This window comes from Anabrus simplex, chromosome 5, assembly GCF_040414725.1.
Source record: "Anabrus simplex isolate iqAnaSimp1 chromosome 5, ASM4041472v1, whole genome shotgun sequence".
NCBI classification, from domain to species: Eukaryota; Metazoa; Arthropoda; class Insecta; order Orthoptera; family Tettigoniidae; genus Anabrus; species Anabrus simplex.
Window position 1 is genome coordinate 238,019,243 of NC_090269.1, and position 18,053 is coordinate 238,037,295.

At 40.1% G+C, this 18,053-nt stretch overlaps 1 protein-coding gene across 1 annotated transcript in view; it reads right to left on the minus strand.

The window, feature by feature from the left end:
* The window catches only part of drd (drop dead), a 258,127-nt gene that overhangs the window by 18,881 nt on the left and 221,193 nt on the right, over window positions 1-18,053 (minus strand). Inside the window, exons 8-9 of the mRNA XM_068227602.1 lie at window positions 9,344-9,512; window positions 1,412-1,605 (exon numbers count right to left, since the gene is read on the minus strand). Coding sequence (XP_068083703.1) covers window positions 1,412-1,605; window positions 9,344-9,512 — 363 coding nt within the window. The remainder of the gene's footprint in view (window positions 1-1,411; window positions 1,606-9,343; window positions 9,513-18,053) is intronic.

The window sequence follows — 18,053 nt, forward strand, 5'->3', positions numbered from 1 at the left end:
TCCAGGTAAATTGAAGTGTTTTTAGGGAAACTGTGTAGTATGGTCGTGCATAACATCACGAGAGTGCTGTGCCTAAATTTACTTTTTTCCCGCCATGCTAGTCTCAACAAGGAAGCCCGTGAGTTAAAAGGGATAGAATTGGATTCATTAAAAAGCTATCTGTATGAGCGCACCCAGAACCGTTCGGTAAATGGAATAGAAAGCAATAACCTTCCGATCAGCTGTGGAGTGCCTCAGGGAACAATTTTAGGACCTCTTATCTTTTTAATATACTGTACATAAATGACACTTTCTGTTACTGCATCACTGTATGACGAAGATATTGAATTTTTATATCAATTAATTCTGAACATAAATGCAGACCTTATACTTCTAAGTAACTGGTTGATGTTAAATAAGTTATCACTGAACACCAACAAGACAAACTTTATGATATTTCATAAACCTACGGTGACCATATCGATTTATAACCAGATAATAATTGGAAATAATATAATTCAGCAAGAAAACCAAATTAATTTTTTGCTTGATGATAGAAAAAAATTGTAAATAAAATTTTCCAGTGTATAGTATGTAACAGGATTGATTGTTCCAGTTATTGGTGTGTTCAGGCTACATAAAGGAGTCTTACCAATCTCTGGACAAAGACCCTTGTATAATTCTTTCAGACATTTTCACATAATGTTTAATATGTTAATTTAGGTGATAGATATAAAAGTGATTTGAAACCACTGAAAGTTCTACAGAATTACAGCTATTAGAAATTTGCTAGGATCGAAATTTTCAGCACTTACTAACGTTCTTTATGTGCAAACTAGGATACTACCTTTGGAAAAGTTCATTGCCACTGTTTATATTTTCAAAAATATTAACAATAAAATGCATATCAATCAAAATTTTCATACAATAAAATAAATATATATAAGCGTGACACACACACAAATCTGAATATTTATACCTGTCAATCAGGAACAGCAACTTATGGAACAAAGAGTCTGAAGAATTATTTATCTAAAATACAGGCTACAATGAACTATCTCATGACCTAAAGTATCTTTCAATTACCAGTGAATTTAAACTTAAACTACCTGACCTAAAACATGTTTCTGTGAATTACTGAATAAAGACGTGTAATCCATTTACGTCATTTGTTAGGCTATAATTTAGTTCCTTCCAATTGTATTCTAGTTTTTGTTTAGGTTATTATTAGAGTTGGTTTTATTTTAAATTTCAATGTAACTTTTACTGATTTCCCACACATCTATAAAGTGTTCAATTTTTATCATTTGCAATTTATGTCCAATGTATACAGCCTCTTAAAGTGAGCTTTGCTAGTTGGGGCCTTCCATGAATAAATTAAAAGAAACACACAAAGGCTCATGTTTTTTGATATAGCAGAAAGGTTACTTACGAGGCGCCATAGTAGACATAAGGTGACAAGTTCATGTAGTAGGTGATGTAGTAGCGTAGAAAAGTGGATACTCCTGCAATACCAAGCAACGATAACAGGCCTCCACGAGGCCACCGCCAAAGTAGAGCTACCAGCAAGGGAGAAGCCAGAAACAGTTGTGTATCAATTCCCACATGATGCGTATGAGTCAGGCACTGAGGAGGAAATCATGTACATTAGTCTATCTGTAAGACAGCATCAATATTCCCTAAAATCAAAGAGGAGAACAAAAAAATTCAGGTGCAATTTATTACAAAATTTAAAACCTCTTGGTGCTTCTTTTTAATCATATCTGGCCAGTATGGGTCTTACAATTAGATGATTTAAGAAAAATTCGTCTTGTTTGTATTTGGAGACTAATTTTGGAAAACAATAAGTGGATTTTAGTAATTCTTTCACCATCAAAACATTTTTAATTCTTCAAGAATGGGATATGCTCATCCATCATCACTCTAGCTAATCAGAAGAACAGATTCTTTCTTAATTACAGTACGTAGGAAATATGGTGTGTCCGGGACCCTTAAAAACAAACATTAATTCTAACCGAACAACGGAGTTCATCACGGTAACTTAGAATTCAATGTTATACAAAGGATTTAATATGAAATTTCTTCCTAAATTTAGCTACTGTCCTGGGAAAATCACCGTTCACGTTTCGGCTCATGCTTCATCCAGTAACATCAAAATAACCGGTAAACTGTTAGTCCTACAAACATAATGACCACACACGATACAGAAATAATTCCCCTTTAAAAAGGTTCATGTGCATTTTCTTCTTAACTCTAATATTTTTTCCAAAAAATCACTCTTACCTTTAAAGGAGTATTTTGAACTTTAGGCCGAGGGTGCTTGCACGTCCAGCGTGGAGTTTAAAAATACTAATACTGTAAAACATTACAGCATATTCAGAAAATGAACTACACAGTAAGCAATAAAATTCAATAAAAACAAATAATATAAACTATAATGTGCATTTTCGATCAGTAGCATCGCTTTAGGAAGTGTTTAAGAAAACACATGTGCTGCTTGTGCGCCAGATTCAGATCGCTTGGGTTTGGTTAAGGAGGTCAAGGTAGCATTTCTCTCAGCTGTCTGTTCGAAGGACTGTCATCGTGTAACTTCTGCCAGCTACGCTCATACTGTCAAAACCGAGCTCGATAGCTGCAGTCGCTTAAGTGCGGCCAGTGTCCAGTATTCGGGAGATAGTAGGTTCGAACCCCACTGTCGGCAGCCCTGAAAATGGTTTTCCGTGGTTTCCCATTTTCACACCAGGCAAATGCTGGGGCTGTACCTTAATTAAGGCCACGGCCGCTTCCTTCCCACTCCTAGCCCTTTCCTGTCCCATCGTCGCCGTAAGACCTATCTGTGTCGGTGCGACGTAAAACAACTAGCATACTGTCAAACTTTACATACTCTTTGCACAGAGCGGTGAAGCACAACTATCGTAATGCAAGCTACAATTGATTGAGAATCATACCAAACATGAAGGAATTCCACGCGTGCGAAGACTAAGGTAAATTCTAGTTTACTAATACCGGGTGTCCACAATTGAACTGATAGTGTTCAGCGCGTCACGGCACGGGATGTAATGATCGTAGAAGTCTGAAATTTCGTAGATATGTTAACTAAGCAATGCGCTCGCGAACTGGGCCACAAAAATATTAGTTCCGTGTCTTGCCACCAGGAGGAAATATGGCGCTGCAAGCAGTCAGAACTCTGACGTAAGAATGTCCTTGAGGTGGAATTGCGTTGTGTTAGTTCCTTGGTTCTTACAGAAACAATCAGTGCATTCAGTTTACGTGACTGCTTGGTGTGATTCAATAAGATCCTTCATTCTTGGTCATTTTCTTTGAGGGGATAAGTGTACAGTGATATCTGTACGTTATAGGGACCCCCTTGTGCAACATGAGACTCCAGATTTGCAAGACCGTAGCAGTGACCGCACAGTTATTTTCATGCAAGATGGGGAAACAACATATGTTGCACGCCAGGCGGAAGATTTTCAACGAGAAACCCTCAGTAACGACCGCATCATCTCTGGGCATTTCCCAGATGCGTGATCTTCAATACCCCCGACCTAAATCCACATGAATTCTCGTTGTGGGAACATTTGAAAGATCGTGAAGGAGCATACAACGACATGTCGCTCTGATTTCACTGGCAACTTTCAAGGCAGCACATTGTTGAGACGGGAGGCTATTTCGAACAGTGTTTGGAACCATAAACCCTAATAAAGGTGTCAGAATCCGCGTTAACATGTGTTCGATCTTTCCTGCTTTTTTCTGCGACGCTACCACTGCTTACAAGGTCATATTTTTTGGCATAATTTGCGAGCGCATTCCTTAATTAGAATATACATACAATTTCAGATTCCTACGGTCGTTACAGCCGGTGCTGTGCCATGCTGGACACAGTCCGTTTAGTTGTGGACGCTCGGTAGGTTAGGAGCAAACTAGGCCTTACCTCGTTTATGTTCACGTTTTATCCTACTCTGCATCAAGTCTATATATTGAATCCTATTATGGCCTGGGGTTCGTTGTTACCTCGTAAGCCAAAACCAAGTGGATCCTTGACAACAGATGTGGCAAAGCCCAATGTGTGGGCTGGAATCGAACGCAGACTTCTACGATTTCATGATCTTCATTACCGGCTTTCCCGTGGCGTGATACATTCGGGTCTAGGAAACTATATCTAACTAGCAAATGTACCCGTACTTCGCTACGTAATTACACATTGTATACGGATTTCTCCGTAAATTACTGTAAAGACAGTGAGTACATTAAATTGCATGTCTCGTAGCGCTATTCGAAAAACAAAACAAGAGCCATACGTTGTTTCCGACGTAAGGTAGGAATTGAGGAAGATTTGCTGATAGTAGCAGGCCAGATTTCCTAATGCCAGTCACAAACGAGCTGGAGAGTTTCGATTATAATCGAGAAATGTAGCGCTATCTGACGTATCAACAATCAAGGCAAATCAGAGGACCAAAGATGCACACCTCTCCAAATTGAACGGCGATTGTGCTATCTGTTTTGTAATACGACTTACCGTTTAGCCACAATCTACCACGAAACAAAGGTCTGTACCGTCATTAAATGCATCCATTTTTCGATATTTTCAGGGACCAAAAGTTATACATTTGAAATTTTTCCTCAAATGAAATGTCAAGTTTTCAGGATTAGCACTCGCATAGATACGGAGAAGAAAGTAATACAGTTAGGGAAGTTGAAATTAATAGAAAATAGGATTATAACTGAGGATAGCCGTATAGGACAAATATGTAAGTAACAAGTGGATGTGTTCGAAAATAAAATGCCCCTCAATAAATTAAGATGGTATGAGTTAGCGGTAACAGAGGACAAATTTAGGTGCAGTGATTCTTAGGTAAACAGATAAGAAGATGACATATGGTGTTGTTACTCAAGCCTAAAGAGGCAAGACAGAGGCAAGAAATTAAAGTACCGGGCGAGTTGGTCGTGCGGTTAGGGCCGCACAGCTGTGAGCTTGCATCCGGGAAATAGTCGGTTCAAACCCTACTGTCGGCAGCCCTGAAAATGGTTTACCGTGTTTTCCCATTTTCACACCAAGCAAATGCTGGGGCTGTACCTTAATTAAGGCCACGGCCACTTCCTTCCCACTCCTAGGTCTTTCCTATCCCATCGTCGCCATAAGACCTATCTGTGTCGGTACGACGTAAAGCAAATAGTAAAAAATGTAAAAAAAAAAAAAAGAAATTAAAGCGGGAAACAGAAGTAGAATGGAAATATAGTACAAATTATAGCCAATGCCAGAAAACATCTTACGGTGTGAAATGATGGACTACATTCCGCAGTACTGTTCAAATATTAACAACAACCCTTAGTGCTATTCGAGGACGATTGTAACCTCCAACGGCATTCAGCCAATATCCCGCAGAATGGCCGATTGACGTCTCCCTTGCTCTCTGCCCAAGGAACAACCACGACTTTACAGGAATGTTGATGAAAATGGCAATACGTTACTTCCCTGCTGACAAGTAGTCAGACGTTGCCATGGTAACCTGTAGGTTTGTCGTCGGTCTGTCGGCCATTCAATACAGAGCATGAGACCCGCAAAATATAGTAATTGTCTCCGTCATTTGAAGAATAAGCGAAATTATGTACATAATAAGGGTTTTTTTCTATAATGTAGGGACGTTTCATTTATAGACCACGGATTTGACAGAAAATCAATAGTGTAAGAGAACAGGGAAGAAAACTGTTCTGGTTTTCCTACAAACTTCCCGTCTATTCATAGAGTTTGAAATCACATGCATATCGAAACCTTCCCCGGGATGAGTACACTCGAAATATTAAGTATGGTGGAGGTCGAGATCTATCCAGCCGTTTCGCCGTAATAGTGGGCCAAACAGTCAAACAGACACGAAAAATAAAACCGCTGATACGGTCTTGAGTTGATGTAAAACGGATAAATATCTGAAAAATTGGCAAAACAAAAGAAATTACAGACAGCGGATCCCCTACAACTTTATTTATATAGATCTGAGTGATCGTCACGGCTAATGTTCACCTAATTGGAACCACAACGTTGTTTAATATGCCGTTTATATATTAAAAGTTAAATTTAATATGCCCTTCCTTCTAGATCACTGGTCCCTTTATTAGCATCCCATAACACGAGCTTATATTGGGCCATCCCTGGAATTCCTATACGGCATTGCCATTATTTTGCGCCCATTTTGAAAAATGTCAAAGAATCTAAAATTCCAATGCAAATGTATATGACAATGTCTAACACATTGGGCGCCATTATTGAGGCCTGGGCTTTGCCGCATCCGTTATCAAAGATCCACTTGACTTTAGCTTACGAGGTGGCAACGAACCCCAGCCCCCAACAGTATTCAATATACCTCGTATAACACTATGTTATCAAAATCAAAATATAGACTCTTTCAAATTCTGCAGAGATGACAAAGCCTTAGAAAATAATGCAAATGGATCCATACGGGATAGGTAATTGTTGCTAACGTCTAGGATGCACAATACATTTAATCGTCCAAAGAAAGGATGAGCGAATGGTAAGTGTACTGTAGCGTGAAAGAGGGTGGGTAAGTAAACACACATATGGTAGCGTTTACTATAGGATGCATTAATTAACTATTAATTGTGTATACACTACACAGGCACACAATTAAAAAAATCGTGCACTGTCTCTGCTCTCGTTAATTCAGTCACACTGACACTTACAAAAACTAGAACAATTACACTAACACTCTTCATAACTGCTACTAGACTCTAGGGCATTTCACAGTTACACTATCGCAGCCGCACATTTCAAAGTTCGTGCGTGGGCAGCGCAGGCCTACAATCCCGTAAGACGAATGATCTAGACCAGGGATGGCGAACCTTTTCTAAACAGTGTGCCATTTTAAGTCTGGTTTATTATTATCAACTGTCTACTGTGCCACTAGTTTTCCTTGATGATGATTATGCTTGTTTTTTTTAAGGAGCCTAACATCGAATGTCATCGGCCCAGTTATTTTCCTTTGGAGTAGGTACAACCCACGCCCCCTCCCCACCCCTGACTTCCATCCCTAATTTCAAATTGTATTTCATAATACGTTATTACTTTATTACATATATCTTGTAAGATAAAACTCTTGCTTGCATGTTCCTTGGTCGTATTTGCCAATACTGCAAAAATACATTTTTAAATATGTAAGTTTTAACAATACCTAACATAAGCGCCCATTGTAACACACCAATGCTTCACCAATTTGTACGAATTTGTTCACCCATGTACTGCTTTCTTGAAACTCAGTCAACTCCATTTCTAACTACTCAAAAAAATGACCTCAATATTACTCATTTGTGCAATATGAGGGTTTGAAATTATGTGCGATATTTTCTCCAAATCTCGTAATTGGGATAACTCTCTTGGTAACTATTCGTCTTACAAAATTAAAAACAGTTAAGTTACACACTAAGAAAACTTACGCGCTGCTGTCATCCACACAAACGTCGAACTTCACTAATTGACTGATGTGGGTGACCGCATCTGACATTTATCTCACTTGATTTCCGGACCTATCAGTGTTGCAGTCTTGCCATAATGTGCGTCCGAATGGAACTATATTTAGATTTTTGATATTTATTTCTTAAGTCTGAAACACTATGACTATACGATGTAAGAGATATGTATAGACTATAGTTCAAGACGCACATAAAAAACGTTATTATGTTCATGTGGTGTGCCACCGAAATCGTGTTCCCGTGTCACCTAGTGACACGCGTGGCATAGGTTCGCCATCCCTGATCTAGACTGTCTGTACGCTCACGGCAGTCTTCGTTCACTGTCGCTCATCACTCAGCTACATTCAGTACGGATACACAGCACTGGTAGCAATCTGCCGTCACTGTCCACAGAAGTAACGGTACTCACTCCCTGACTGGGCCCAATTGAACCAGTGGCAGAAATGATTAGTCTCAATCGCCAGCAGAATTGAACGACTGTAGCTCGTCCGGCCTTCATTAAATAGGGACGCCGGCGCTTCCACATACTTCACGAAAGGAGGGACTCCTGAAACCCTCTGGAATTCTAAAATTCTGGGTTCACCTTCTAGTACTTTCTCGCACAGTCAGATTGGCCTGCGGTGATATAACGGAGAGGTGGCAGAGGGGACTGGCCTTGAGCGGCTGGCTCATCTCTGAATGATTGCTGCAACAGCGAGTGCATGGGACCCTAAATCGGTGACATCACTCGTGGCTGGGGCCAGGTTGACTCCATCACAGTAGGTTCCTTACATATTTTATCAGACTTAATTTTAATTATCATCAAAATATGATCCACCTCCCATGTGGATACAAACCTTGTGGATACACACAACAAACATTATAGCTGAAGGTTCAATAGTTTCCGAGAAAAGTGTACGTACGAGAAACATAAACTATACTATCGTATGCGCTCATTCATTTTTTGACTGTACAGCACACTTCGCATTAGTGTACTTAATCCTTAAATAAATATTTTACTACCAGATTATACGTTCCCTGCTTACTTGTCATCAAAGTTGTGAACATATGCATAGGATTTAAAATATACAAGTGCAATTCAACTTATTCGTTGCTAAGACTTACCATCACACATCCAGAGGAATAAAATATGTCGCATATCATTGAACTAAATGTTTTGATATATTTTGTGCTTATCGTAAGTTCAAACGCATTCGAACAACCCTAATATCTTACGGACATCAAGTGCCATCATATGCGTTCATATGGGAACATTGACAATGCAATACATTCCATAAACTTCATAAAATATCATGGCTGTCATGGAGAATCATTTAAGAATTATAGCCTTTCCATCATCGTTCTGACCATTTCATTCAAGAAGAATAATGTTAACTCCAGCAGGTGTCAGTTTCCATTTGCTGTTACATCTGTTTTTAGTATACGTTTCTCACAAGGATCCACTATTGAAATATGGTTATTACCTTTCCGCATTTCGTTGTTTATGTAACCGTTGCATGAAGAGATGTTATACTCATCAAAGGATTTCAAAAATCAACGTAAATATTTGCTTTTTGTTAATTGTTTACTGTCGCATTAACTCATCAAAAGTTTTCGACAACGCAAAGGTAGGAAGGGGTTAGGACTGGGAAGGTAGAAGCCGTGGCCTTCATTAAAGTACAACCCCAGAATTTTCCTGGTGTGAAAATGGGAAAGCACGGAAAACTATCTTCAGGGTTGCTAACTGTGGGATTCGAACCCACCATCTCACGAATGCAAGCTCACAGCTGCACGACCCTAACAGCACGCCAGCTCACTGGGTAATATACTCATAAAATTGCTTTGCATACTGGCGAATCATCTTTGACAAAACTACATTATTATTGTCGTGTTCATGCCTTACCATATTCTCAAATCCATAGTAGTTATGAATGAACAGCATGTTTCGCCAGGCGTTTTGTTTGCAGATATCAGCGTGATGTGTTATAACTTGGTTCCATTGAGGGCCCGTGCCAGTCCACGGAAGGATGAAGGTGCAAAATGCAATAAGGGCAGCCAAATTAGGTAACAACCTGAAAAGAAACAAAGATATAATCTACTAAGGTTAAAAAGTAAGATTTTATAGTTATTTACAGTTAACACCAACAAATTCATACTCAGGGTATACTTGGTATGTAATAACTGTGTGAATAAACTATTCTTTTATATTGTACAGATTTTATTTTCAATAAAGCAGATTTCCAATCGAGTAAAAACTCATAGATGCCTTCTATAGCATTAGAATGCCTTTCTTTTGCATATTTCTGCAACTAACTACTTTTATAGCTGAATGTTAATTCAGCTCCTCATTAGGACTAAGAAAATTCACCATTTGAAGATCCAAAATTCGAAATCTATATATATAAAAGCAAGTCGGGCTGGAGCGATGTATATATAAATATTTAAAAATGAAAAAAAGACGTGAATTAATGAGGCACTTCCAGAAATCTCAGAAATTTGAAACTTGGTACGAGGGAAACTGATGACCCCAGGATCCCTAGAAAAAAAGGAAATTCTCAAAATTCCCTGAAGGGGGCACGCTGGGGGGGGGGCTCAAATTTTGGGCTCAGTATAAGAACACAGTCGTATAGTATATCCAAAACGATAACCTATAGGTTTCGTGGGATTAAAAATTTTCGGGAATTTCCTCATTTTTATCCCCCATCCCCCCAAATCAAGATGGCGGCACAACCTGCGAGACGAGGTAGACAATTGAAATTTGGTGAAATTATAGCTTTTGGTCCCTAACCGATGGGAAAATTCCAAGATGTTCAAATTTTTCACTTTTTACCCCCAAGGATATCGAAATATGGAGGCAATTTTAATGACTGTGCAGACATTCCTTTTGAGCTATTTTTGGGCTAAACGGTAAGTCGTATCACAAAACGGATGGCACAATGTCACTTCAATTCTGAGTGATCTACAACTTTGGTCCTGTGACATTTTGTCGTATCTCTCTCCCTTATACGTTAAATTTGGCCGTATTTCTGGATTGTTCGTAAATTTGGTGATTTTTACAAGTATATTTTATTGTTTGACACACTTATAAGAATGATAGGATCATCACGTTGTGTGCGCACATTGGCACGATTAAGTGACATATGTGTACCAAATTTCATGATTCTAGCTTATACATAAGTAGGCAAAATATAATGTAAAATGTTAAAAATGCACCCAAATTTCACCCTATTCAAAATTTGAACTCAATTTACCCCCTTAATATGGGAGATACGAGGAAATGGTTTAGAAACAAACATGTAGAGCGATAAATGAGGCGTCTGATGGCGCAAACCGTTTCTTAATATCGTAAACCGTTTAGGAGATATGAATCTCGAAGTGGAAGTCTGCACTTTTCAACGTGCTCATGCTTATCCGTCATCTATCTATATATATAAAAGCAAGTCGGGCTGGAGCGATGTATATATAAATATTTAAAAATGAAAAAATACGTGAATTAATGAGGCACTTCCAGAAATCTCAGAAATTTGAAACTTGGTACGAGGGAAACTGATGACCCCAGGATCCCTAGAAAAATCGGAAATTCTCAAAATTCCCTGAAGGGGGCGCGCTGGGGGGGGGGGGCTCAAATTTTGGGCTCAGTATAAGAACACAGTCGTATAATATATCCAAAACGATAACCTATAGGTTTCGTGGGCTTAAAAATTTTCGGGAATTTCCTCATTTTTATCCCCCATTCCCCCAAATCAAGATGGCGGCACAACCTGCGAGACGAGGTAGACAATTGAAATTTGGTGAAATTATAGCTTTTGAACCCTAACCGACGGGAAAATTCCAAGATGTTCAAATTTTTCACTTTTTACCCCCAAGGATATCGAAATATGGAGGCAATTTTAATGACTGTGCAGACATTCCTTCTGAGCTATTTTTTGGCTAAACGGTAAGTCGTATCACAAAACGGATGGCACAATGTCGCTTCAATTCGGAGTGATCTACAACTTTGGTCCTGTGACATTTTGTCGTATCTCTCTCCCTTATACGTTAAATTTGGCCGTATTTCTGGATTGTTCGTAAATTTGGTGATGTTTACAAGTATATTTTATTGTTTGACACACTTATAAGAATGGTAGGATCATCACGTTGTGTGCGAACATTGGCACGATTAAGGGACATATGTGTACCAAATTTCATGATTCTAGCTTATACATAAGTAGGCAAAATGTAATGTAAAATGTTAAAAATGCACCCAAATTTCACCCTATTCGAAATTTGAACTCAATTTACCCCCTTAATATGGGAGATACGAGGAAATGGTTTAGAAACAAACATCTAGAGCGATAAATGAGGCGTCTGATGGCGCTAACTGTTTCTTAATATCATAAACCGTTTAGGAGATATGAATCTCGAAGTGGAAGTCTGCACTTTTCAACGTGCTCATAACGACCGTGTGTCTGTACATTGATTATTTTGGCGAAATTTCGGTACAGTTATCCGTTTCAGGTATAATAATGACCATCTGCATCATTTTTAGCTTTGGTGTCTGTTTGTCTGTTTGTTTGTCTGTTAGTCTCTTTGTCTGTTTGTCTGTTTGTCTGTCCTTCTATAACTTGAAAACTACTAAATATATATTTCCACCAAACTTCATATTTAGAATCCACCTCTCCTTGGGTAGGTTTTAGAGCAAATATCGTTTCTAAATCCCTGAACTGAGTGGGGATTTTTACGAAACCGAAACCGTGATTTTGCACTCTCTCAAAGTATACACAACCGAACTTAATGGAAATAAACCTGCCTTAATGAAAATTATTTTTTAAACCTTTTTTTTCTCATGTGCATCATTTCGATAACAGGATTTAGTAAGGGAGATATCATTAACGGACCGTTTTTCGGTACAAATCCCAGCGGACTTAACGCAAGAGCGGGTGCGTGTAAAGCGTACTTCTTACAACTTGAAAACTAACAAGATATTTGAACCAAATTTTATATATAGCATCCATCTGTCCAAGGGTAGGTTTCCTTGGTGTCTGTTAGTTAGTTAGTTTGTTTGTTTGTTTCTTTGTTTGTTTGTTTGTTTGTTTGTTTGTTTGTTTGTTTGTTTGGTCTGTTTGTCTTTCTCTAACTTGAAAACTGTACCGGGCGGTACACCTCCACTCCGCTAATTTAAAATGTGCGCCTGTTGAAACTCCTCTGCTGGAGGAAGTCTGAACTTTATATACGCTATTAATTCGCTACCTTCTCAGAAGATGTCACCACGTGGAAAATTTTGAGTTTTTGAACTGTGTCATTTTTGATGTGTTTTTGTTTCGCCTGAAGTAAGAAGTGTGAACTTTCTCTCCTAGAGGACACTACGGAAGATCAACAATAGTGCACCCTAGTGCGGAGTCAAAGAACTATTTTGTTGGAGAAATTTTTAGTTCAAATGTTTGTTTCTTGTTAAATTTCTTTCTGTTATTGTTTAAGTTGGCTGTATACCCCTCTTTTTCCCCTTGTTTTAGATTTATCCAATCCCGAATTTCTTTTAGTAATTTCCGACCAATCCGATGTATTTCCCCCCAACTTGGATATGTTTCTGTAACCTAGCCAATAAAAAGTTTGTGGGAGGGTGTTTTCTTTCCCCTAACGCCTAGAACCTTCCGCGAGAGGATATAAACTGCTGATTTTAGGGTCTCCGGGCCACTTCTGTTCCATCTTTCAGTGTGTTAAGTACATAGCAGGGGGCGGGAAGCGCCTCTTTCTTCGGCAGCGGTCAACAACAAGGTAATGGCCGATTAATAACTTCTTTCTTTGCTAGCTCAGCAGTTTAACTTTCGGGGCGGGTTCTAAGCGTTCAACCATGTAACCTTTTCCTAAAATGTAACTACTCTTTTCATATATTCTCTTTTAAAGCTTCATACTGGGATAGAGAGTGCTAACCCTCTCGAGCTCCCACTCATATTGTTGTGAGGTGAACTTAGTTTTCTCAACCTATTCTCCGTTAACGTAAAACAAATTGTTCTCTTCTTAAGTCACCTCTTTAGTATGGGATTAGCCCTTGTATTAACGGCCTAGGGCCAAGTAGGTCTTAATCAAAGTGTATTAGGAGTGCAAGTTCGCCTCCTCTCAAATTGTTTTAGAGGTCATTTAATTAACCTGCTTTTCATTTAATAGACCTCGTAGATTGGGTATGTCACCCCTGTGTTTATGTCCGTTGAGGACAGCTTGAAGGTGGAGTTTGGTGTGGCCTGGGAGAGGCTTAAATTAAAGAGCGAGTGGCTCTTTTGGAAACGGAGTGTTGTATGCCTCGAGAAGGCTTTACTGTGTAATTTGGAGCAAGTGCTCCAGGGTTTGATTGGGGTCTTCTGCCCCTTTGTTAAAATTTGTATATCGGAAAGTTGGGCTAGTTGCTCAAGAATTGTGAACTCAGGGCTCGAAGCCCAAATTCTGTAATCCCTGTAATTGTACATTTCAAATTGTGTTTCGGCTACTAAGTACCTGTTCTTTGTTATTACTTAATATTGAAAAGAAAATATAACCTTGTTAAATTTTACATTAACTTTGATTCCGTAGTTCGAGACCCATTCACGCCCGCACCTTCTTACACCTCTACCTACCACCAAAATACGGTAACAAGTGGTAGCAGAGCGTGGTTGAATGGGTCTCAATTTAGCCCCTTTTGACGGCTAAATATTGTTTGTCCCGAACTCTAACTATTTTCCCAGTTGCTGGAATTTTTTGAGTTTGTCAAAATTGTTCTGTCACCATGCCCGGCCCTCGCGATGTTCTCCATCTTAACTATTTGCGCAAGGAGGAGTTGATCTATGAATTGACTATTAGAAATGTACAATCTGGAGGCACGGTTGCAGTAGACACAAACAAGCTTAGAGAGTCCCTTGATTTGCCAATTTCCATCCCCAATTTGGGAGAGAAAGAAATTGACGACTCTCTTTCCACGATCACGGAGAATATTACTGGGCTAGCTTCTGTAGTTAGTTTTTTTGATGAAAATGATCCTTCTCCTAATCAAATTAAGCGTGTGCAAGCTAGGCTATATCACTTTTCGAATAGGGTTAACGATCTGTTGTCTCTAAAGTTGAATGACGTTCAGAAGAAGGAAGCTAGTACGCTGCTTGAAAATATGTCTGAATTATCTAGCAAGGTCACTCAGTTGTTAACAGGGGAGGTTCCTCCCAAAAGCGATCTACCCACCACAGTGAATGCAGGTAGTGAGGAAGCGCCTCCCAAGGGAGAAGTGAATAGGATAACCGTAGCTGCCCAAACTATCTCCGCCCCATTGGACAACGAATCTGAACGTCGTGCATCATTGAGTAACATCCGTTCTGAATTAACTTCCTTGCCATTGAAACCTTTACCTACTATGTCACCCGGGTTTAGCAGCTTGCCTCATCCATTGGCAATGTTGCTCAGAGGTATCTCTAAGTTTTCGGTTAATACCACCAGTGAAGTAATTTCATTTTTAAGATTTCTGGTTGAATTTCAGGATCATGCCCTTGTGTTTTCTCTTTCTCCATGTCAAATTTTGCAAATCATCTATCCTTATGCAATTGGTATTCTTTCTGACAAAATAGTAAGAGCCATAGCCGAACAGTCATCTATTAAAGATTTTCATGCACACTTGCTTGCAAATTTTATTCCCGCCCGCGCGAGGTCATCTCTGATTCAGAAGTACTATTATCGTGTACAGCGATTGGATGAGAACTTGGCTGATTTCATACAAGACATTAAGTTTTATACCAGGGTGTTTGCTCTTCACTTCCCTGAGGATCAAATTGTACAAGCTATTGTAGAAGGCATTTCACCATCTTATAGGTCATTCTTGTGTTTCGCGGCGTGCCCGCAAACTTTCTCTGAACTTGAAGCGTTGGCCGTCTCAGCGGAAGGAGTTAGATACGCCGATTCTTTGCGTGTAGCGAAAGAACCCCCGCCTTCCTTTAGTAACACTCGGCCTCCACCTCGCCGACCAGTCACACCCCGTAAATGTTATGCTTGCGGGTCGCCTGACCATCTTCGCAATAAATGTCCATTGGTCAAAACTAGTAGGGCAAATAATGGAGCTGGTTCAGCACAAGGCTGTTTTAAATGTGGGGCTTTCTCACATATCGCCAAGAATTGCCCAAACTCGAATAGCACCCCCTCCTGCTCAACGTCTGGTGCAAATTCTACCTATGCCAATAATAAAAAGTGACTAGTGCCTTCGGCTGAGTCGACTAATCCATCTTCCCGAGACTCAGCCCCTGGTAAACAGGTTGTAAATTTAGAGAACGAGCAATTTTCAAATTTATCTTTTGAAGGTCCCAAAGAGTGTCTCAGGATTGCGGCGGATTCCCCCACACCGGTTCCTTTTCTTAAGATTGAGTTAAATAACGAGCCTATTACAGCTCTCTTAGACTCAGGCAGTGTTTGTTCGATTATTTCGGCTGAATGGTATTCTAAATTGAAATCTGTTTGTAAACTACCTGACTATGTCTCATCTCCTGTGCAATATGTTTCGGCTAATTCATCCCCATTAGAAATTCTAGGTTCCTTATCGGTCAAAATTCGTATTTTTAAATTCACTTGGAGAGTTAAATTGTTTGTGGCCAAGCTCTTGTCTTGCCCCATTATATTGGGAGCGGACTTTATCTCTCACACTGGTCTTGTGCTCGATCTTCAGAGTAGGTCTTGCACTTTCAAATTTGCCTCTAATTGTAATATCCCTCTATTAAAGTGTAATTCTGCATCATGTTCTTCTATTTCGCCTACCCAGGATGAGATGTTGTTAGACCTTAGACATCTACCTGAGGAGCAGGCTGATAGTATTCGCAAATTGTGTCAGTCGTTTCCCGAGGTGTTCTCTGATACTCTTGGTGTTACTGACCTTATTGAATACAAAATTGAGGTCACGGATTCGATTCCTGTCCGTTTTCCACCTTATAGGCTATCTCCACCTAAAATGAAGGCTCTGAAAGAAATCATCGATCAGATGTTGAAGGACGGTATTATTAGGCCCTCTAAGTCAGCGTATTCTTCGCCTATTTTTTTGGTCCCGAAACCCCAAGGAGGCTTCAGGCCTGTCATTGATTACAGGGCTCTCAATCGGAAGGTGGTGTTGCAATCTGTGCCCCTTCCTGACCTTCATTCTTGTTTTTCATGGTTTCGTAAGGCCAAGTTCTTCACCATCTTGGACTTGAATCAGGCCTATAATCAAATTCCCCTTGCCGAAGAGTCTAAACATCTTACAGCGTTTGCCACGGACTGGAATTAATATGAATACAACCGCGTGCCTTTCGGGCTCCCCACCGGAGCAGCTGTGCTCACTAGGCTACTAGATAGGGTCTTCTCCGACATCAAATTCGAGTACTTATATCACTACTTGGATGATGTCGTCGTATTTTCAGAGACTTTTGAAGAACATCTAGATCATCTGCGAGAAGTTCTCGACCGCCTTCGTAAGGCTGGGTTAACTGTTAAGTTGTCCAAGGTTGCCTTTGCTAAGCCCTCTATGTCTTTCCTAGGGCATATTGTGTCACCTGATGGTGTAGCAGTCGATCATTCTAGAACACAGGCCATCCGTGATTTCAAACCTCCCAAGGACACTAAAGGTATCGCCAGGTTCATTGGTATGGTGAATTTCTTCAGGAAGTTTATTCCTAACTTCGCTAATAGAGCGGCGCCCTTAAACCTTCTTCGTAGGAAAGGCATCAAATTCGAGTGGGGACCTTCTCAACAAGCCGCTTTTGAAGACCTTAAATTAGCACTTTGTAATGGCCCTGTACTTGCTATGCCTGATTTCTCGAAGAAATTCATCGTCCAAACCGACGCGTCGTCGTCAGCGGTAGCTGCAGTCCTTCTTCAAGAGACTGAACTAGGGAGGCGCCCCATCGCCTATGCGTCTAGGACATTGTCGGCTCAAGAAGCCAAGTATTCCATCTATGAGCTCGAAGGTTTGGCAGTCTTATTCGCCTTAGAGAAGTTCCGTCTCTATCTGGAACATGTTAAATTCGACCTGGAGACAGATAATCAAGCCCTAAGTTGGGTCTTAGGTAGGCCGCGTCGTACTGGTCGTATAGCCCGCTGGGCCATCCGTATTTCTGCCTTCCAGTTTGATGTTAGACATATCAGAGGTACCGAAAATATTGTCGCTGATGGACTCAGCCGTATGTTTTCAAACGACGTCGAGACCCAAGAACCGGTCGACAGTTCATCACCTCCCGAGTCCATACTATCTGATGTTAATGCCATCTTAACGGATGCCCCCATGCTCTTTAGGGATATCGAGAAATACCAACGCGAAGATCCGACGCTGGCTCCGATAATGGAAACCCTTTCTTCTGGGGAACATGTTGTCCCTTATGTTCTGAGGAATGGTGTTCTATGTTGCCCATCGATGCATGATAAGATGATGAAAGTTGTCGTTCCAGCTGTTCTTGTGCCTATGATCTTCAAGTATTGTCATGAAACCCCATTAGGAGGGCATCTGGGTATCTTTAAAACTCGTGAAAAAATTCGTGAAATGTTCATCTGGAAAGGTATGGACGGTGAAATTCGTGAACTAGTAAAGGCTTGTAAATCTTGTTTGCTCAGTAAACCCACCATGTCCACCAAGGTAGGCCTTTTGTCTTCGCATCAAGCATCGCGCC